This window comes from Mesoplodon bidens (genome assembly GCF_964165515.1).
Source record: "Mesoplodon bidens genome assembly, chromosome: 2".
Classification (NCBI taxonomy): Eukaryota; Metazoa; Chordata; class Mammalia; order Artiodactyla; family Ziphiidae; genus Mesoplodon; species Mesoplodon bidens.
Window position 1 is genome coordinate 95,038,681 of NC_138177.1, and position 19,894 is coordinate 95,058,574.

At 35.7% G+C, this 19,894-nt stretch overlaps 1 protein-coding gene and 1 pseudogene across 3 annotated transcripts in view; both read left to right on the forward strand.

Moving 5' to 3' along the window:
* The first annotated feature begins 57 nt into the window (after positions 1-57).
* COL11A1 (collagen type XI alpha 1 chain) overlaps positions 58-19,894 on the forward strand; it is a 212,646-nt gene continuing 192,809 nt past the window's right edge. The window contains exon 1 of one of the 2 annotated variants that reach the window (XM_081224711.1): positions 58-483. In XM_081224711.1, the coding sequence (XP_081080837.1) occupies positions 378-483 (106 nt within the window). In that variant the 5' untranslated portion in view covers positions 58-377. Of the gene's footprint in view, positions 484-1,626; positions 1,758-19,894 lie in introns of those variants that run through there. The other variant, XM_081224712.1, reaches the window with a different exon arrangement.
* On the forward strand, positions 1,344-8,302 carry LOC308612649 (superoxide dismutase [Mn], mitochondrial-like; annotated as a pseudogene). Its single transcript has 2 exons — positions 1,344-1,480; positions 7,660-8,302. The product of its transcript is annotated as a superoxide dismutase [Mn], mitochondrial-like (transcript).

Consider the following 19,894-nt stretch of genomic DNA (forward strand, 5'->3'; position numbering starts at 1 on the left):
CCGGAGGGGAGTGGGCGGAGGAGGGGGCTGCCCAGAGCCTCTCGTCCGGCCCACAGACGGCATGAAGCCTTTAGGGGCACGCAGTCCTCACAGATTTTTGGTTGAAGCCCCTCATCTGCCTTCAGTCTGAAGGCAGGGCCCCGCAGAGGACGGATCGGAGGGTCCCGACCAGCGGGGCCGACCGAGAAGGAGAGGAGGGGGCGAGAGACAGGAAGGAAGCAAACCATCAAATTTAAAGAAAAAGCCCTTTGACTTTTTCCCCCTCTCCCTCTCCAATGGCTGTGTAGCAAACATCCCCGACGATACCTTGGAAGGGAGTTGGTCTGCAGTCGCGTTTTCGTGGGTTAAGTTCACAGTTGTGAGTGCGGGGCTCGGAGATGGAGCGGTGGTCCTCTAGGTGGAAAACGAAACGGTGGCTCTGGGATTTCACCATAACAACTCTCGCACTGACTTTCCTCTTCCAGACTAGAGAGGTCAGAGGAGGTAAGAAAAAATGGTTTTGGGGAGGTGGGAGATTGCTGTCTTTCTCATTCTGTGCCCCTCCCCCCTTCCTTCTTCCACCCCCACCCCCCCCCAAAGAAGCAATTCTCTTAAATTCAGATTGTAGCTGCCATCAGGTTGGAAGTGAAGACTGGAGAGAGAGATGGATGTAGGCGGGACAGTAATGGGAGAAGAGGTAGCAGGAAAAAAAAAGATCTGTCAGGCACAGAGCCTGCTGAAATGCCCTTCACCACTTTCCAGGGGCTTTGAAAAGAGGAAAAGTATTACCTTGAACACAAGGGCAGTTGTACAAAGCTTTTGTTTGAGGAACAGTCCTTAGACTGCCCTTTGAACACATCTTCTGGTTTCTTCAGATTCTAACTAATGGAAATGCTTTTTTAAAGGTGAGCTGAGGAGAAAATATAGAGAAAGTGTATAAAATGAACCTTGATGAAGTTCTCAAGCTGTTTTACTTTTAGGGATATGAGAGGAAGCAGGGGGCCTGAATCTTGAAGACTGAGAACACTGTGTGTGTGTGTGTGTGTGTGTGTGCGTGTGTGTGTGTGTGTGTGTGGCATTTTGAGGAGATGTTAAGAGGAAAAAATGGGAGATTATAAGAAATGGATAAAGATAGGAAGAACTTTTTTCCCGATATTTCAGCCCCCTCCTCCTCCTGTGACCCCTCCCACCCCCAACTTCTTCTTGCAGGTTGGACGTGCAGCTCTCTTGGAGAATGATGAAACTCGCCAAGCAAATGGGGTGGGGGTGGAGGAATAGGGATTGGAGGGAAGGGGAGGGGGCGTGGGGTGGGATGGGAGGAGAGAGGTAAGGAAAAGTTCCTACGTGGCACCACCAAATATTCAATGACCAGACCTGCTCGGGAGACAGCAGCCCTGTCAGTACCCAAGGAGGGAGAGCGACTTCACTCCTCCCCTCAGCCTCCTCCCTCCCCTTCCCCCGCCCTTTCCCGCAAAGGCATCTGGCTGGAGCGGTCCGTTAGGTGCTGTAGACACGGCTGGCGGGAGGACTCCTTTGGAATTAAGGGAGCCCAGACAGCTTAGAGTAAAAAAGCAAGCTTTGTCAGGAGTGCGCAGAGAAGTGTGTGTGTGGGGGGGGGTAAGAAGGAGGGTGGCGATGATTGGCTGAGGGAGAAAGAAGCTGTCAACCCCAAATGCGCAGGCTTTAGCGGAAACCTGAGTCTGACCCTGTGGGTGCCAAGATCTGAGTTCTCCCTAATGGGAGTTAGCGCTCCCGGAGGCCGAACTCTGCGAAACCAGGTCTGTATTTCTTCCCCACACTTTGTGATGTTCACCTTCCTGAGTAGTGGGCAGTGGTGGATTATTCCTCTGTGACTTTTCCTGGAGAATACAGTCAGAGCCTCGTTAGGACTATATTTGAATTTTGAAGTAAGTTATGCTAATTACGTGGATTCATTCATTTCTACATTTTAAAAGATAAATAGTAGAGTCTTGAAAGTGGAATCCATCAAAAATTTTGTATTTTACCTTTGGTACCTGGTCACCAGCTGGATTGGTCAGTTCTGTCAGCAGGTCTGCCCTCTGCTGGTTTTATTATTTGGAATTCAAGCAACTGTGTTAGTAAATGAGGCCTCTTAAAATCCTTCTAAGTATATACAGTGATGCTGAAAAAGGACACTCGATTAAGGAAGAACAGATATGCTGTTTCTTTTTGAGCTTTTTCAGCCATTTCTTTTGTTCAAATGTAGGAAAAAGTATCATAATGGCAGCTATTTTTTTTTTTAATGTGGAAACTAAGACTTTCTTCAATGAAGACAGATGCACTATAAACTCAAGAGACGTTATCATAGGCATTCAGGGGTTATTTCACGGAAGATGTTTCATTTCCACACTGGGACTTCCTTAAAGCTCTAAGGAGATCAGAAAGATCAAATTTCTACACTTGTGATGCATACTTTTTTTTTCATTTAAATGTAGCTGCATACCTAAAACCCTTTTAAACAAACATCTCAGTACCACATCAAATAAATGGTGGAAAAAGAACCTTCTCTATTATTATAAAGCCATCTAATGTGAGAAATAGCAAACTTTAAGGATAATATGTTGTTTCTGTTTGTCATTTTTAATGAAATGTCTCGAAAGTTATATGGTTATTTGGATCTTCATATTGTAAGATTTGGTATTTGTTTCACCAAGTTACTAGGTGCTTATTGCTTAGTGGGAAGCTACACATTTTAAACCTACTCTTATAGTCATTCTTTGGCCCTTAATGAACTTCAAAAAGGAAATAGTATATTACATATTAATGCTTAAAAAGGAAACACTAGCCTGAATCACCTCACAAGGGGAAAATAAACTCAATGTCTAGCTCTCATACTAGCCTTCAGATTTGCAATTGATGTAACAATGAATAAGTTCCTAAATAAGGTATTATGTACTAGTATTATACTATAATTTATTGATTTCACTGAGGCACACTGGTGTGATTTGGTTGATAAACCAAAAGATAATTTAAAACAGCCTATTTTCATCTAAATTTTGTACTTCTTGGATTAAAAACACTAAAGCCTTAAAAAGTTCTGAGTCATAAAAAATTGGACTCTAAAAGTGTGTAGTTAGGATGCTGAAACATCTAATCTTACAGAGAAAAGTTCTTGGAGTGAATGAATTAAAAGAAAATTTATGAACAAACACAGAGTTATATTATTTTACCTTGCAAATCCAAACTCTGTAACTTGGTAATCTTTAACTTACTTATTTAAAATTTTAGTATTTATTATGATTTAGCATAAAAGAGTAAGCATTATTTTTTATAATATATTCCTTTTCATTAACTTCAATTTCATGATTCATATATTTGCTTATGGTTAATATAAATGTTTTATCTCATGAATTTATGAATTTCATTTTCAATTAATTCATTACTTATTATAGGTAGAACCTGAGATTTACTGGAATTTATAGAGACTATAGCCTGTAATTGTGTAAAGATAGACAGTTTTAAGATAGATGGTTTTAAGCGGTTTTCAAAGGAGTTAAGCTAAGTTGAGCATGAAGGAAAAAAAAATATCTAATTGAATCATTTTTCACTAATTAAGATGGTATTCAACCTTTGGTGGTTGAGCCAGTACTGTGCCTTGCAAAAAGTTGATTAATTTTATGAAGAACTTTCAAAGCTTGTCAGCAATTGGTAGTGAGCCCTGCTGGAGTGTTTTGAGTGCCTGGGATCAGCAGGTGAAATGGTGCTGGCTTCCAGAGTATGTGCTAATCCAACTTTGCAAAGAGATCAAGTTTGTCCCTGTGGTTACTTAATCAGAAATCAGTTAAAAGATCAGATATGCTTCTGATAACAAATGCAATGTCTTCTATGATTATTAATATTGCCTTTCCATTTGTTTTTTAAATCAAAATGGACAAAGTCTGTAATAAACAATAAAGAAAAATAGGTATCTTATGAGAAGCATCTTCCTGAATCTTTTATACAGATAACCTTAGTTTAGGTGACACATATATATTCAGTTAATTATAGACACTTTCACAAAATTGTCTATTAGTTTTGAAATTAATTTTATCAATATCTTAATGTGACAATTCAGTTTATAATTAATACTTAACTAGAATCTACTTTATAAAAATCACTCTCTAAGAGGTACTCTCAGAGTTTTAAATAAAGTTATGAAGTTGCAAAACAAGAAATGTATATACCTAGATAGTATGATTGCTTATGATTTATTTAATTAATTTTTAGCTTCTGTGTTTGCCTCAATTTGTGACTAAAATTGAAGGAACACATTATTCAAGTTATCATTAAAATATAACAAGGCAAATATGAGCCTCTTTTCAGATTTGTGGATAGGATTTCTTATAAAAAACCTAAGTAGTCACCTTTCTTTTCTAAAATTTTGCTTCTTTTCTGAGACAAATTTCTCTTCACTCTGGTTAATTTATAGAAGCACTACCTATGTAATGATAATGAATGGACTTGAATCAAGCTTGGGTGAGAGTGTGTAATAAAAAGCTGAATCTTTCCAAAGGAAGAAAAGGTGTTTAGATTTTTTAAAGAGAATGCTTGAGATAGAAATTCTTATAAAAATTTCATCTCTATACTACCTTCTCACTTTACTAACGAGGAAACTAAGGCACAGAAAATTTATTAGCTGAGTCCTCTTTCTCAAAAAAAATATTCTTATAATAGTCAAGCCTTTTCTAATGAGTAAGGTGAAGATTTGCAATAGTGATAAAAATATCTTTAAATAACAGTAGTCTGAGACAATGGAATAAACAATTATTACTTAATGTATATGTATTTATAGAATATGGAATGACCAAATATAACTTAAATGTACATGCTGGAGTTTAAATTAGTGAGAAGATAGATTAAGTGAAAATGACTGATTTAAAGAAAAACAGGAAATTATAGAAAGCATTTAAAAATTTTTCAAAGTCCCAAGTTTAGAGATAGGTAATTTGTATTGTTAATATACCTAATTACGTGATTCTATAAGATTATCCGTATCAAAGTAGAAAGCACAACAGTTTGTAAAATATTTTTTGTATACATATCTTGCTGGATTAAGAACATAGTTTTTTATCCTCTCTAAAGTTACTAATGGAGGACCCAGTACAGCTTCGAATTTTCAAGAAGCTAAGAAAATTATATATTTATTTCAAATAAGGCAAATAGCATCAAATTTCTATGATTTTCATGTTAATTTTAGATTGATTGGGTGATATATATTACATATAATTGTCTGGCTTTTATTAATAAGTAAGACAATAAATTGATCTTTACTTGATATAGGTTATTTGTTTAATAGATAATTTTTTTCCAAACAAGTGGTCAACTTTGAAAAAAATAAGAGAGCACTTAGTAGTGCAAATTCTAATTCAAGTTTTTCTTTTGGATTGTCCAAGTGTCTGAAATCACAAAAATACCTTTTACTTCAGTAATAAATGGACAGTTAATTTGTAGGGAAGTAATCCCTCTTAATGGGCTACAATGATATGTTGTGCTGGCAACCACTATGGTAGAGCTAGTATTTCAACCAAATGATGTTTTTTCCTCTCTTTTGGGAAATGCAGTATATGTCCTTAGGGTGCTGAAGAAGAAACTATGGAAGTTAATATTTATACTCATGGCTAACTCTAACAATTTATATAAGTATAGGGTTTTATAAATATTGAGCCAGTGCTTTCATTTTATATAATTTTTAGTGATGATATTTAAGTATTTGAAAGCCAGAATCATATTGTATCCTAAATACCCTTTTCTTTCCCATCTACCTTTGGAGAACTAATTAAGTGCAGTTGGTCTGTGATCATTAGGAATTCAGGGCAATTGCAGAGTGGGAGCTGAGAGCTGATTTGCATTTCTGCTTTTACTCCTCCATTTCCTTCATTTAATAGTGGGGGAAATGTGGCCTGAGCTGGGTGTGGTGAAAGGAAACCAAACTTTTTTTTTGTCTGTTGAAGTTTTGTTCCTTAGCAAAGAAGAAAGAGAGGTATGCACAGGTGCTATAAAAAGTTGCAGCGCTCCCTAAGTTGTCTCACTGAAGAGTCCATTTTAAATGCAGTTTTCAGGTATACTAAAAGTATACTATAACAAATTTCCTAAATTTGGACTTTTTCTACTCATTTCTTTTGCAATTTAATTCAGAAACTAAGGGGTTTTGTTTTTCATTTAACTGCCTTCTATATTCTAATGCGTCTAATATATTTATTTCTCCTTTCAAAACCCTAATATGATTTTATTTTTATAGATGATCTTGGGTTTTTTTTTCTTTTTTCTGCTTTCAGTAGTGTCAGAACTCAACATGAATAATACTATCTGGTAGAGAAGATGAAAGTCAATTTTAAAGTGATTTAGTGAGTAGTATCTATCAGTTGCAGTCTCTGGCTTACTACTGACTTGGCTAGTGGTTCTTTAGACATTGGCTGATCACCAGACCTACTGTTATCTGGTAAAATAAACTCTTTGCTTGCTGCGCATGGAATTAGAGACAGTGCTATTAATTTAGGAGAAAGAACTCAGAGAAAAGAAAGGTTATCATATTTCAGAGTAAGAGACCAGCTTAAATACGACTTGACAATTGAGAACTAAAACAAACCTGTGTAAAAGTGCTTTAGCACAATCAACTTTTGCAATTCCCTCAAACCTTCTTTTTTTTCCTTAAAAAGCATTTCTTTCTTATTTTAACCAAATTTAATTGCTCTTGAATGGCCCTGTACTGTACAGGCAAATGAAGGTCCCTATTCATAGAACTTGAGTGCATAGGGTGTCAGTGGAAGCTTCCTTCCTCTGTCTGACTGGTAAACTCACATCCGGGCTTAAACGAGCGAACCTTAGATGGTATGAGGTGGTTGGTTTTCCTTCCTCACTCAGATTTTCACAAACAACTTCCCGAAAGGATGCCTGCCAGAAAGAGTCATAACTGCAATTCTTGACAAAACTAATAAGAAGCTCTAGCTCACTTTCCTACTTTGTGCTCTTGGATAGCTCTGCAGAGAAAGAGCCATAAATATTAGAGTGGTGTTTGCCCTTAATTCTCTTTTTACACTAACTGTGGAGGACAACCTACTACTTGCTGTCACTCTTTGAATGCTGATGAATCGTCAAAATACTTCACTGGTTTTGAAGACAAACGTGTTGCCCAAATGGCCTAGCGTGGTGTAGAGTGCCCTTCAGGATGTGGCCCTGGTGTACGTCCAGGCTCAGGATCAGCCTTTTCCCACCTGCTGCCACGCCACTCCCATTCACCCTGCACTTCAGGCATGTTGAACCTCTTGCCCATATTCTCCCCTATCTTTGAACACACTATTCTTTTTACCTGGAATGTATGTTTCCTTCTCATCCATCTCGCAGATGCCTTCTCATACGTTTAGCTCAAGCTTCATACTCCAGGCAGATATAATAACAAGCTCTCACACTGAATGCATGCCCATTATGTACCAGGTCCTGTTGTAAGCGCTTTTTGTATAAAATATCATTTCATTCTGACAGTTGTCCTGGAAGTAAGCTAATACTAAAATCTCCATTTTACCCATAAGGAAATTGAAAACCAGAGAAGTTAATTATCTTGCTTAAGACCATACAACTACTATGTGATAGACCTGGGATTTGAACCCAGGCAGTCATGCTCCAGAGACCTTGCTTTTGATCACTTGCCCATGTTTACTGTGTATTTTTAATGCTTTTACACAGCCTTTGTGACTTTGTTTATGATTATGGTGCCCTGGGTCCTAACATTAATGCACAAATCATGCAGCTGCACCACAGTGAATATCATGTAAATTGTGTGAATAACTTGAATGCCACCAAGGAAAAATATAAAGAGACTCTCATTAAAGATGATGTTATAATTCAGGTAGCTCTTCAGCCTGCACTAAAGTTCAGTGTTGGAGGACCTGTCACCCTTCCCATTTTAGGGACAAACTTAAGCCCTAATGATGGTGGAGAACCCAAAGGGGAGTGGATGGAAGCTAGTAAATGTTACATTATTTCCTTTGACTGACTGAAGTAGAAGTTGACAACTGTATCTCTTGGCATTCAAGGTTCAGATTGGGGTTGGCCTGGTTTCATTGAGTTACAAAGACACTTACAAATTGCTGCCTGTTCTAATCAGGATCCATTACAAGGAACAACAGGTCTTTTCCACTTTGGGGGATTGGTATGGTAGTATGCTTACTACCTTCAGTATAAAAGTGTCAGATCTGATTATCTAAAAGCTGTTGGGAATGTAATCAACTGGGAGAATGTAACTGAAAGATACATGGTTTGCAAACAAACAAACAAACATGCACACACACGATATAATTATTTTAAAAATTTCTCATTTATATGTTAGCCTTTCTCTAGGAGTTGCTGGAGGGTAATGACTGTGATTTAGTTTTATTTCTTCCCCTGGTGTCTACCAACATGCCAGAATGCACAGGATATGATATAGTCACTATTTAGATTACTAATTATCTTCTTACTTTGCTCAGCAGACTGGAACAAGGTTAAAATCTAGTTAACTTGTAGTGGTGTGAAGTGACCTCCTCATGTCATGTTGTTAGCAGTAATTAGATCTCTCCTCTCCCCCCCTTTTTTTTACTCATTCTCTGAAAGTGAATGAGTTGCGACTTCTTTCTAACTTTCTTCATCTGGAAAATAGTTTTGCACATTCTCTCCAAAAATATCTTTAAATATTTGAAGCTCTTGATTGACCATATTACCTCTAAAACTGTAGTTTGCTTTAACATAGGAATCTGATCGAGAAAAATACCATATGAAGTCGTATTTTTGCTCTGACAGCAACATAAATCATCATTTCATTTGTCTACATGATTTCAATTTGTAAAAGTAATAATTGGGAAATTTCCTCTCATATATTCATTTTTGAAACTTTTATTTCAGTTTTGCATCCTATTAAGGATTGTCTGATTTTGCTTAATGACTATTAGGAAGAGTAGCCTATCTATATTTATTGCTTTATGACTATTTTACTAAACTAGTTCTTTTAGAGAGCAGTTTGCATATTACACACGTAATTATGATATTAGGAAGTACCATCTTTAAGCAAGGAGTATGTAAAATTTCAAGTGCTTAATAAGGTCAATAGTCTGTAGGTGTAGAATTGTTTTTGATGAAAATTATATGTTTTTAATATTGTATTCCTATCCATTGTATGTTTTAGTTCCACTAAAATCATTAGGATGGATGTCTTTATCTGCTTTATTTAGTGTGTCTTAAGCACATAGATCGGAACTTAACACATAGTAAACATTTGGAAAAGTTTTGTTGAAAGAGGTAATAGTGTTGATTGCAGCTCTAATGAATTGCTCTTCAATAACCTAATTGATGATCTGAGATGGGATATACGGTTATGTAGATCAGTTATTGCCAGTGTCTACAGAAGTATATTGAACAGATTTTTGCTGATACTATTGTGATTTCCTGAAAATAGCACTCTTCTGTTTTGCCTCCAAGTAAGCTATGATCTTCACCCTGAACACTCTCTCAATCTGCTTAGCATTGCTTTTTGACACAGAATTGAGATATTATCTCCTCTAGGAATACCTCTCCTTAACCATGAAGACTAGGATAACTGACCTTGTATAACATCCTAAAGCACACTGTACTAACTCCAACGTGAATACTTATCATAGAATATTTTTGATGCTAAAATGAAAGCAGGGACTACATCTTTTTCATCTATGTAAAAATTTCTGGTGTCTAGGTCTAGCACCATACCTAGAGCATAATAGATGGCCAGTAAATATTCATTGAATGAATTAATGAACTCATAAGCAAGACATTTTCACTAAAGTCAAGGAGACAGGAGTACTCACTCCTGGCTTGATATCACAATCATTTTCAGTTACATCCCTATAGATATTAATTGAGTAGATTTTGTGCAGAATCTAAGCACGGCTGCTTTATAAGGCTCTACATATAATTATGATGCACAACCAAGGGTTCATGAACCTTCTGTAATAGGAAATAAATGTATACAAAGATAAGGATGTGCCTAGCTTGTGTAACAGGGTACTGGAAGTCAAGTGAAAGGTTATCTGCTATGTGGAAATCAGTTGATACATACCTTATTGCCAGACAGAAGTGGCTCTGAAAAAAACTGATTTAAGTAGATCAGCTGATTATGATATTGATAATGCTTTTTAAAAAAATCCTCCTCTCCATAGCATGTGATAAACTAAATGCTAATCAATATCACTCTTCTCAACATTAAAGTCAAGTTGTTGTAATAAAAATATAATTTTAGTTTTATAATAAACATATTTTAATAGCTGTGACCACTTATAAATCAGAAATGCCATACTTTTCAAATATCACACTCTCAAATGGTGTCTGTTCTTCCCTCACCATTCTCAAAGTTGTGATACTCTTTCTGCTTTTGACTTTCAGTTCATATATTCTTTTTATGATATGAGAAAGTTCAGGATTGAGGTTGTTTAATAACTGAGAAAATTAAATGACTCTCTTCTATGTGCAGTCACTATGTTAGATGCCTGGACTACAAAGATGGTTTGCCAGCCTCCATTCTCATGGAGTATGTGTATTACTAGGAGAGTGCTGGAGTTGGGGATGTGGGCAGGGACCACATAACACAAGACCATATGGGTATATCTTTCTGGAAAGAATGGATTCATGTGACTAATTTAAAAGTACAGGGAGGCTGCTAAGATGGCATTGTCAGTGCATACTTTGATATCTGTACTTACTAGGTGGTTCCGATTGATTGCAACTATTGGATCTTCTGACAAATAACCAGGGAAGTAGAGAGCCATGCAGCTGTTTCTGGAATAGCCAACCCACTGTAAAGTCACCTGGGGTTCTCCATGATAAATAGTACAGTTAAGTCACACTTGATATGGAGTTATGGCCATTATAAAGTTGAAAAATATGTGAATGAATAATCTTCTTATTTTATAAAGGAGTATGTTAAGCAAGCATGTACACATTTATAAAGTCTATTATGAGACAAAGTTGCCTAACATTTTTAAACTTTAAAATGTGATTTTTTTGGGTATTAAACAAATTATAGCATGTTTTAGAACATAAAGTGTAAATAGTGATTTTTGTTTCTGAGGATTAATATGTTGGACCAAGGTCTCTATTCTGATTATTTGAGAGAATAAATATTTATTATAAGCATTTTTAAGTCATAATGACTTATTTCAGGGAAAGTTATATCAAATAGAGTTTTAAAAACATATCATTAATTGAGTTAGTTATAGTTTAAAATAATATTGATAGGCTGTCAACTCCCAAAGTTTTATTTTTATCCCAGACCTTGCCCCTGAACTTCAGACTCATATACTCACTCAACTGCCTATTCAGCTATTTCCAATGGCATTATTAAGTCATCTCAAAATTAGCATGCCCATAACTGAATTGCAGAACTCTCCTCCTGAAATCCATTCCTCTCAGTCTTCCCCGTCTCAGTTAATGGCAACACATTCAGTCATGATGTTTGAGCTAAAAAACTTGGAGTCATCTTTGACTCGTTTTCTCTCATACTCCACTCTGATCTGCTCTGTCTCCAGAATATATCCATAATCTCATAAAGTTCTTCATCTCTCAGTCCAAGAAAACAGTATCAACAAAATTTTACATCTAGAAGACTACAGTTGTTTCTCTGCTCTCTGATTCCACTCCAGTGCCCCTAGAGTCTGTTCTCAACACAGCAACCACAGTCTTCTGAAAAATTAGTTGGTTGATGTTCTTCCTCTCCCCTTAACTGCCAATGGTTGTTTTCCATCTCATTTGGAACAAAATCTAAGCTTGTTGAGGATCCCACAGGATCTATACAAGCTGCCCTCAACATGCCCTCACCCTTACTTCTCTGACCTCATCTCTTATACCCCTTTTATTTCCTTTGCAGGAGATATATTTGTCTCCTTGTATTTCCACCAATGTCTTGGGTCAACTCCTATCTCAGGTTATTTGTACTTACTATTCCCTTTGCTTACAATGCCATTCTGTAAAAATATCAGGATAGAGGAACAGCTTATGCCTTTCTAGAATTTACTCAAGCATCATCTTCTTATTGAGGCTTTTCCTGTCTTTCTTATTTTATATCAAAATCCATGTCTCCTTAACCCTCCCTATACTCATTCACTGATTTATTTTTCTCCTTGGTACTATTCAAATATTTGTCATTTACAAAAAGTAATGACATTTAAATTAAAGGTTGAGATTTTATTTTAAGGCTTTATATATAATGTAGAATTAGATACTTTTGGAGTACAAATATTGCCTTAAATTTTTTGGGCAGCTTCTAAGCTGTATTTATCCAAATAATTCCCATGGCTTTTCATTTCATTTTACCTATTTAGATATAGTCAATATGACAGTCAAAGTCCACACAGTAAAGCATTTTACTTATTTGATAGACACCATACACATTGATCTAGTTGTCTTAAGAGGTTATAGTTGTCTAGAAATGGTAATGGGAGTTTGCACTTTATTTTACTGGTTTAACAGAACAATGAGGCAGGTAACTTGTAGTTACCTAGAAAGTAGAGGGGAGATGTTCCCAACTGAAGACCTAGACAGCAATGACAGATTAGATATTATCAAGAAAATGTAAACACATGTTGCTATTCAAAGCAAATTCATTTATTATTCCTAATCACCATTAAATCTGGGATTCTGTGTTTTGTGGATTTCTTTTAACCACTAGATAGGTCAAAATTAGAATAAATCATGAACATTTGGATGTGAATACAATTGATTTTGATGGGAGTCATATTTTTCCACTAGTTCCACTTCAGAGTATTTTACTATGTATTTTTTTTCCCTTGATCTATCCAATTTTGAACTTCACTGTGTAACTGATTTAAAAAAAAAAAAAACTGGTATTTTCATGGAGCTATAAGGAAGTACATTTACATTTGATCATTGAGTTTTTATTTTCTGAAATGGTAGTACCAATAGGTTTGTAGGTATTTGGATTGGTAAAATTAACTGTAAAATTCCTAAAACTCTAGGCTCCTGTTTTTTTTTTTTTTTTTTTTTTTTTTTTGGTCTTTTTGCGGTACGCGGGCCTCTCACTGTTGCAGCTTCTCCAGTTGCGGAGCACAGGTTCCGGACACGCAGGCTCAGCGGCCATGGCTCACGGGCCTAGACACTCTGCGGCATGTGGGATCTTCCTGGACCGGGGCACGAACCCGTGTCCCCTGCATCGGCAGGCAGACTCTCAACCACTGCGCCACCAGGGAAGCCCCTAGCCTCCTATTTTATATTGTCTTTGTCCATGTCTTTCTCAGTTTGATGTTTTTCTTTGTTTGAATATTAAATAGTGATTTTTTCCAAGAAGCATAAGAGACTGCTTCTCAAAAACTTGAGCCTTGAGATGCTTATATTTATTTCATTTTTTTTTTTCTGTAGGGAAATATATGCTCTAAACATAGGCTTAAAATGGCAAAACATTTAAGTTTATTATAGATCCCATTGGGGGAAAATGTAGTCTAAAACCTTCCCATACCCAGGAATATTTAATGTAAACTATACATCTATAATCTTATATACTTACAATTTACTGATGTAGTCAAGCAGTTCATTTCTCCCATTTTGCAATTGTTTTGACTACAATGGTCAGATCGCAAAATACAGACAAAAAGTCTGGTAATTTAATCCAAAAATAGTTGTGTAGAGACTTAGAACACCTATGTGATTTATATCGACATTATTTGTGCCATATAGGCATTTAAAGATGAGCTTTCACACCTTTTTAAATATGGGAGAATTTAGGTCGATATGTTTTATTTTCTAATACTTCATGTTAGTTTATAATACAAGATGTGCATATGGCATATGTGGGTTCGAAATAAATGAAGGAATAGTATCAGAGGAAAGACAATAAAATAGTTTTTAAAAAACCTTTTAATAAATAACATGTCAGGGTTAATCTATAGTTATATCAATGTCTATGAGATGCAAAGAAAAAATTATTGAAAAGGAAAAAATTTCAATGATATCAGTGTATTAATGTCAAGCTGTGCTACAGGGTGGTAATGGAACAGTGAACATGGCAGGTTAAACTGTCGAAGTTCCAAAAAGCCTCCTGGGGTTCATAAAATAGAATAACATAAAATCATGCTGGAGAGATTGCTAAGCATTGCATAGTCTTCATGGATGATAGCTAATGGATCTTTAGAGATAGAAAACTCTTTAGTCTTCTACTTGACTATAAAGAGATTTCCCAAGGTAGTCAGAGGAAATGGATAACAGGAATCTAGTGAATTATAGCTCTGGGAAAACACTGGTGGCACTGAGACTGTTAGAGATGTTCAGAAAGGTTAAAATTTTGACGAAATAGTGCTTTCAGGTATTATTTTTATTGAGTGTTTAGACAATATCCTCAGAGATTAAAATGCCTTATCTCATTTAATTCTCAAAATTTGGTTAAGTTGAAGAAACTAACTCTTAGAGGAATAAGTAGCTTACCCAAAGTTATACAAATAATAAATACCAAACTTGGGTTAGAAGTTGGTCTGTTCCAACTGCAGAAACTGAGTTGTTAATTGTTGTTTATACACTTGTCATATCCTACATTTTAGATTCTTTATTAAGGGCTCTTATGATTTTGAAATATAGCAGGGTGTTGGTAGTAGTTAAATTATAACAGTCACTTCTCTCTCAGTTTTTCTTTTGCCAGACCTGCATCCCATTACTACATAAACACAGTAGCATTCCTGGTTATTTTATACTTATCGAGAGCAGCAAAGCATTTCATAACTGGGTGGGAGATGATTTATAACTCTATGCTTTATTTTGTTTTTATTTCTGTCTATAATGATATGCTTCATGTATGACCTGTAATGTGAGGTACAAGGTGAGGATAAGTGACTCCCTAATAGGGGGGAAAGCATCTAGCACACTTTAGGAAGGTCACTTCAGACCTGTGTTCTTGCCATACCTGAATCAAATGGAAACAACCAGACTTGTCAAGCTCTTCAGGGTACTGTTTGTAAAGGCCACTTTCAACCCTTTTTTTCTGAGACTAATAAGAAAGAAGCTTCAACTCTGAGGCAGTATGTGGCTGCCCATTTACTCACTTATTCATTCATTCATTAACCATATTTCTCTTGATTATTTATTGTGTGTCAGCTGCTATGTTATTTATGAATACTGCAGTGAACATCAATAGTGTGGGTTAACAATCTATCAGGGGAGGCAGACATTAACCAATAATTTACAAGCTTAGCAAAAAGAGAGAGAGAGAAATAAATTAATAGCATAAGTATGTAACAGGGAAATCAGAACTATAATTTAGACATACACTGTGGCTGAGAGCACACAGCCTAGAGTGAAAATGAGATAATTAAGCAAACAAACAAAATAGAGCATGGTGTTAACCAAGGGGGTATACGGGGCACTTGGGATCATATGAAAGGGTCACATAACCCAGCCTGGGGGGGATAAGAAATGATTTCCTGAAGAAAGTCATGGTTAGGTTGATATCAAAAGATTGATTAGGTCTGAGTTCACCAGGTTTCAACCCCAGCTACCTATTAGGCTCATCTGGGAAATGTTTAAAACATGTGAATGCCTGGGCCCCATGCCAACCCAGACATCTATATGTTTTAAAAGCTTTCCAGGAGATTCTACTGACAGTTAGGGTTGAAAAAAAAACAGTCAACTATCCTTAGTCAATTGATGAAGGATTGAAAAAAATCTCCAACAAAGGGAATACAGTAAATTTTAGAAACTGAAAGAAGTTTATTTCAGCTGGACCATAAAATTTGGGGTTGAGGGAGCACATAGCAGTTAGTGTAGATGTCTCACTTGGAGTTTGTGGCTGTGAGTGTTCATGGCAGAGATGTGATTTTTCTCAAGAACTCCTCAGCAGCCATGATGCCCCCAGGGAGACTTTGAACATCTAAATTTAGTCCGTATTGATGTCTTGTCAGGACATGACTAGTTCCATTTTCTTGAACTCTGTACTGTCTTTGTATCTGTGCTGTCATATTTGATATTTCTATCACCTTCCTCTTCATTGATGAATCTATCATTCAAGACTCAGCTTAAAAGAACCACATGGTAGATATTTTAGCCTTTGTGGGCCACACGGTCTCTGTCAGCTACAGAGCTCTGTCCTTGTAGTTCAAAAGCAGCTATGGACAATATATAAATGAATGGCTGTAGATATATTTACAATATAAACCTTATTTGTGGAGACTGAAATTTAAATTTCATGTAATTTTCATGTATCCTAAAATATTATGCTTCTTTTAGTTTTTTTTCAACCGTGCAAAAATATAGAAATATTCTTATATCATGTACCATACAAAAATAGACAGCAGGAGGTCTTAAACCATAAGCATAGTTTTCCCAGCTACTGTTCTAAGGCATTCTAAGGCATCTACCAACTTAGATCTCACAAAAACTCTAATAGGTAGATATTTTTTTATTATTCTCATTATACAGATGTGGAAACTGAGGCACAAAACAGTAAAGTAGTGTGTCCAAATCACACAGATGCTAAGTGCCAGAGGTGGAATTCAAAACAGCCTGGCTTTCCAACACTGTGCATTGCTGCTTTATCCTACTTACTGGTCATGGGAGTATGTGAAGAAGTTTAAAGGAGGAATTAATTAGAGACTAAACAGTCAAAGTGTTGTGTGACCTTAGAACAGTAATTTAAGTAGACGCTGGAGGCATGAAGGAGAAAGGGTTAAAGACCTAGAATAGACCAATCAATGAATGAATGGAGGTGTTTAAGAGATCAACAGAACACAATAGGAAAGACATATTAGGCCCTCACAAATTTTCCTTTCAAGACCAGAGAGCCCCATGGACTTCAGAGGAAGTTGCTTATATATATTTCACATGATTGTGTTTCATGTTTAAACGATATTTTATATAGTCCGTGTGTGTGTGTGTGTGTGTGTGTGTGTGTGTGTGTGTGTATATACCTGTTCTCTTCTAGTTTTGGAAAAAAGTCAAGTGTAGGCAAATACTTAAAACCAAGTGTGAAAAGCACTATCACAAAGGTGAGTATTTCTAACCCAGCTTTGGGAGATAGGGAATGCTTTCAGGAAGAGATTTCACACTAATTATATCCTACTTATTCCTCAGAACAGGATTTATAAAAGCTCAGAGACAGGAGGAGGAACATGGTGCATAGTCTGTGAAGTCTGAGTCCAGTATGGCTAGAGCACTGAGTGAGGAAGGAATTAAGGGGTAATGAGATACAAGGACGGAGATGCAGTAGCGTGGAACTGGAAGAATATGTGGGTGTGTCCAGATCATTAAGATTTTATATGCAAGATATGTGCATACCATCTGGAAGGTAGCTGGGTTCTCGGAAGGAATTTAAGCAAAAGGACTTGAGGCATGGAGTTTTGGAAGCTCATTCAAGCTGGGGTATGCAGACTGATGAGAAAAGGCATTGAAACCAGTTAAATGGCTATTGTAGTAATGCACTGAGTCTGCTATCCTGTTTTCCCATTTAATAAACAAAAAATATACAATAAAAGGTAGGAAAAATATTATTGAACAAATATTGTGCTGACTGGATACTTCTGAAATGAGAATCATAATCTGTGCCATAAGGATTAGCAACATAGAAACAATTAAAATATTAGGGACATTTAGGAATTGCTTTGAATATCAAAATTACAGATTTTAGATATATCGAGTTAAGCTATAATAAATTACTGCTTTTAATCTTTAAACTGTTGAAGTTCAGTTAATAAAATATGAAGAATAGTTTCCCCCTGTGTGTGTGTATGTGTGTGTGTGTGTGTGTGTGCATATAAAACCATCGAACCCATGTTATGAGAATTTGTTAAATGCTATAATTATGATATCAAATAAGAGGCAGATTTCAAAGTGGCTTAATTTATTATTTAGTTTACTTGAAAGGAAAAATCTTTAAGACTTGATTAACTGAGTTTTACATTTGGTAACTTTAGATGACTTTTTAGAAAAAAAAACTATTTGTAATCTTTATTATATATTCCTATTTTTTGATTGTTTTTTGTAGAGTGAAATTTTATTTCATATCATATGTCTGTACATAGAACTTTGTTTAGTCTTTAAAAAATAGAGTCTTTATTTTGAATCCTGTAGAGGGAGTGTGTTTTTATCACATTGTTTTCAAAGTAGGAACTAACAAATGTGACAAAACCTGTGCTCTTGGAAAAGGTCATCCTGTTAAAAGAGAGTTTGGAGAGAAGGAAAGTTGTGGTCCATTTTATGTAATATTTACTGATATGCAGTTGGGACTGTGACCATGGGGCTGCAACTTTTCTTCACAGAAGGATTATAGCCTTCATAGCTGTGTTCATGTCGATCCTGGAGTCTTTACCCTATTCAGATGTACTTTTGCTAATGACTTCGGAGCAAGAAGATAAGATAAAATAAGCAGATAAGATGCTGTGCTTTTAGAAAGTCTCCTTCAGAGTAATTTATACCCTGAAGCGTGAATTGAGTTTAATTTAAATCAAATATAAACATCAGGGATCAATGAGCTGGCTCAAGATTATCTTAATATATTTATGTTTTAAATTCCTTTTCACAGTGTTTTTATTTATGGGCTATAGCAATGGAGATGATGAAGTGGAATGAACCTAGATTTGATTTTGCACAGACTTTAGGAGTATCCATAGTTTGTTTTCTGGTTCTCAATTCCTTCATCTGCACAATGGGGATAAAAACACATGGCTTGCAAAGTTTTTTGATGGTTAATGTTAGGAAGAACTTAGCCCAAGGACTGTCACATGTTAGGCTCTCTGGGCCTGGCAGTTAATATAGTTATTATTTTCTTAGCTTTATGATAAGAGAAAAAAAGAATGTAAAAGTAGTCAGGTATACTATTGGCCTAAAAGAATTGGCCATTGAAAGCAGGAGTCCTGCAAAAAATGTTCTTGAAAGTTGTTATTATTCTTTTAAATATTCCAAGGCTGAATTAAAGGGGATCATATTTGATAGGGTTAATGATCCCTTCAGTATGTCTGATTTCCATAAAAGAAGTTTTTTTTTTTCTTTTTAATAATTTGGAATGATGTGTAGTCTACTGGAAAATATGTTGATTTTCATTCAGAAGGTTGATGAAATAGGTAGACAATCATTATTAAAGTACATTTGTTATAAGGTAAAAGGCAAATTATATGAAGCTTCATTCACATATGTTTGTACATATAGAAGTTAATATGCCTAAAATTTAATTAACTAAGGAAGTGACCAGATGCACATTTCTCATGTACTCATTCGATCATACATTCATACATTCTATAACTAACTCTAGTTATTATAAACAAAGTATTAATTGACTTTGTAATTTTCAAAGAACACCATTCTATTGCAGGTCACTGCCTATTATGTGGAGTGTGATAAACCGTGCTGATGGTATTTTCTGATTTTACACTCAGTCCCTTTTTCATTTTAAGTCCTCCCAGAAATAGTGTACTTATAAAACCCAACGTATATTGAAATTTGATGGCAATTCTATTTTTTTTAACTAAGAACTGAAACTTTTCAAATCAATAATATTGGTCTCACTTTCATCCAGAAGTGATCTCTTTTCCTTCTAAACAAAAGAGTACTGTGTGCATCTCTATAAAACTATAGATACTGCCTCCTATGTAATTATTGGGCCCTCCTTAATTAGAATCTAAATACTTGCAGTCAGGACTATGTTTCAAACATGCTCAGTGGTGCATTAGCTAACACATGACCTTCTCTGAATATGTTTATTTTTGAATAAAATAGAAATCCAATAGAATATAAGTATATTGAGTAATATGGAGTCCTAAGTCTGTTTTTATAACAATACTTACACCACATGATTCATGTTTTGATTTGCTTAGTGAATTAGGCAGATATTTAGTTGTGGACCAGGGAATTCGAGGCTCTAAAAAATCGTTTGTCCTTTTATGTCTGGTTTATTTCATGTAGCATAATGTTTCAAAGGTTCCACGTGGTA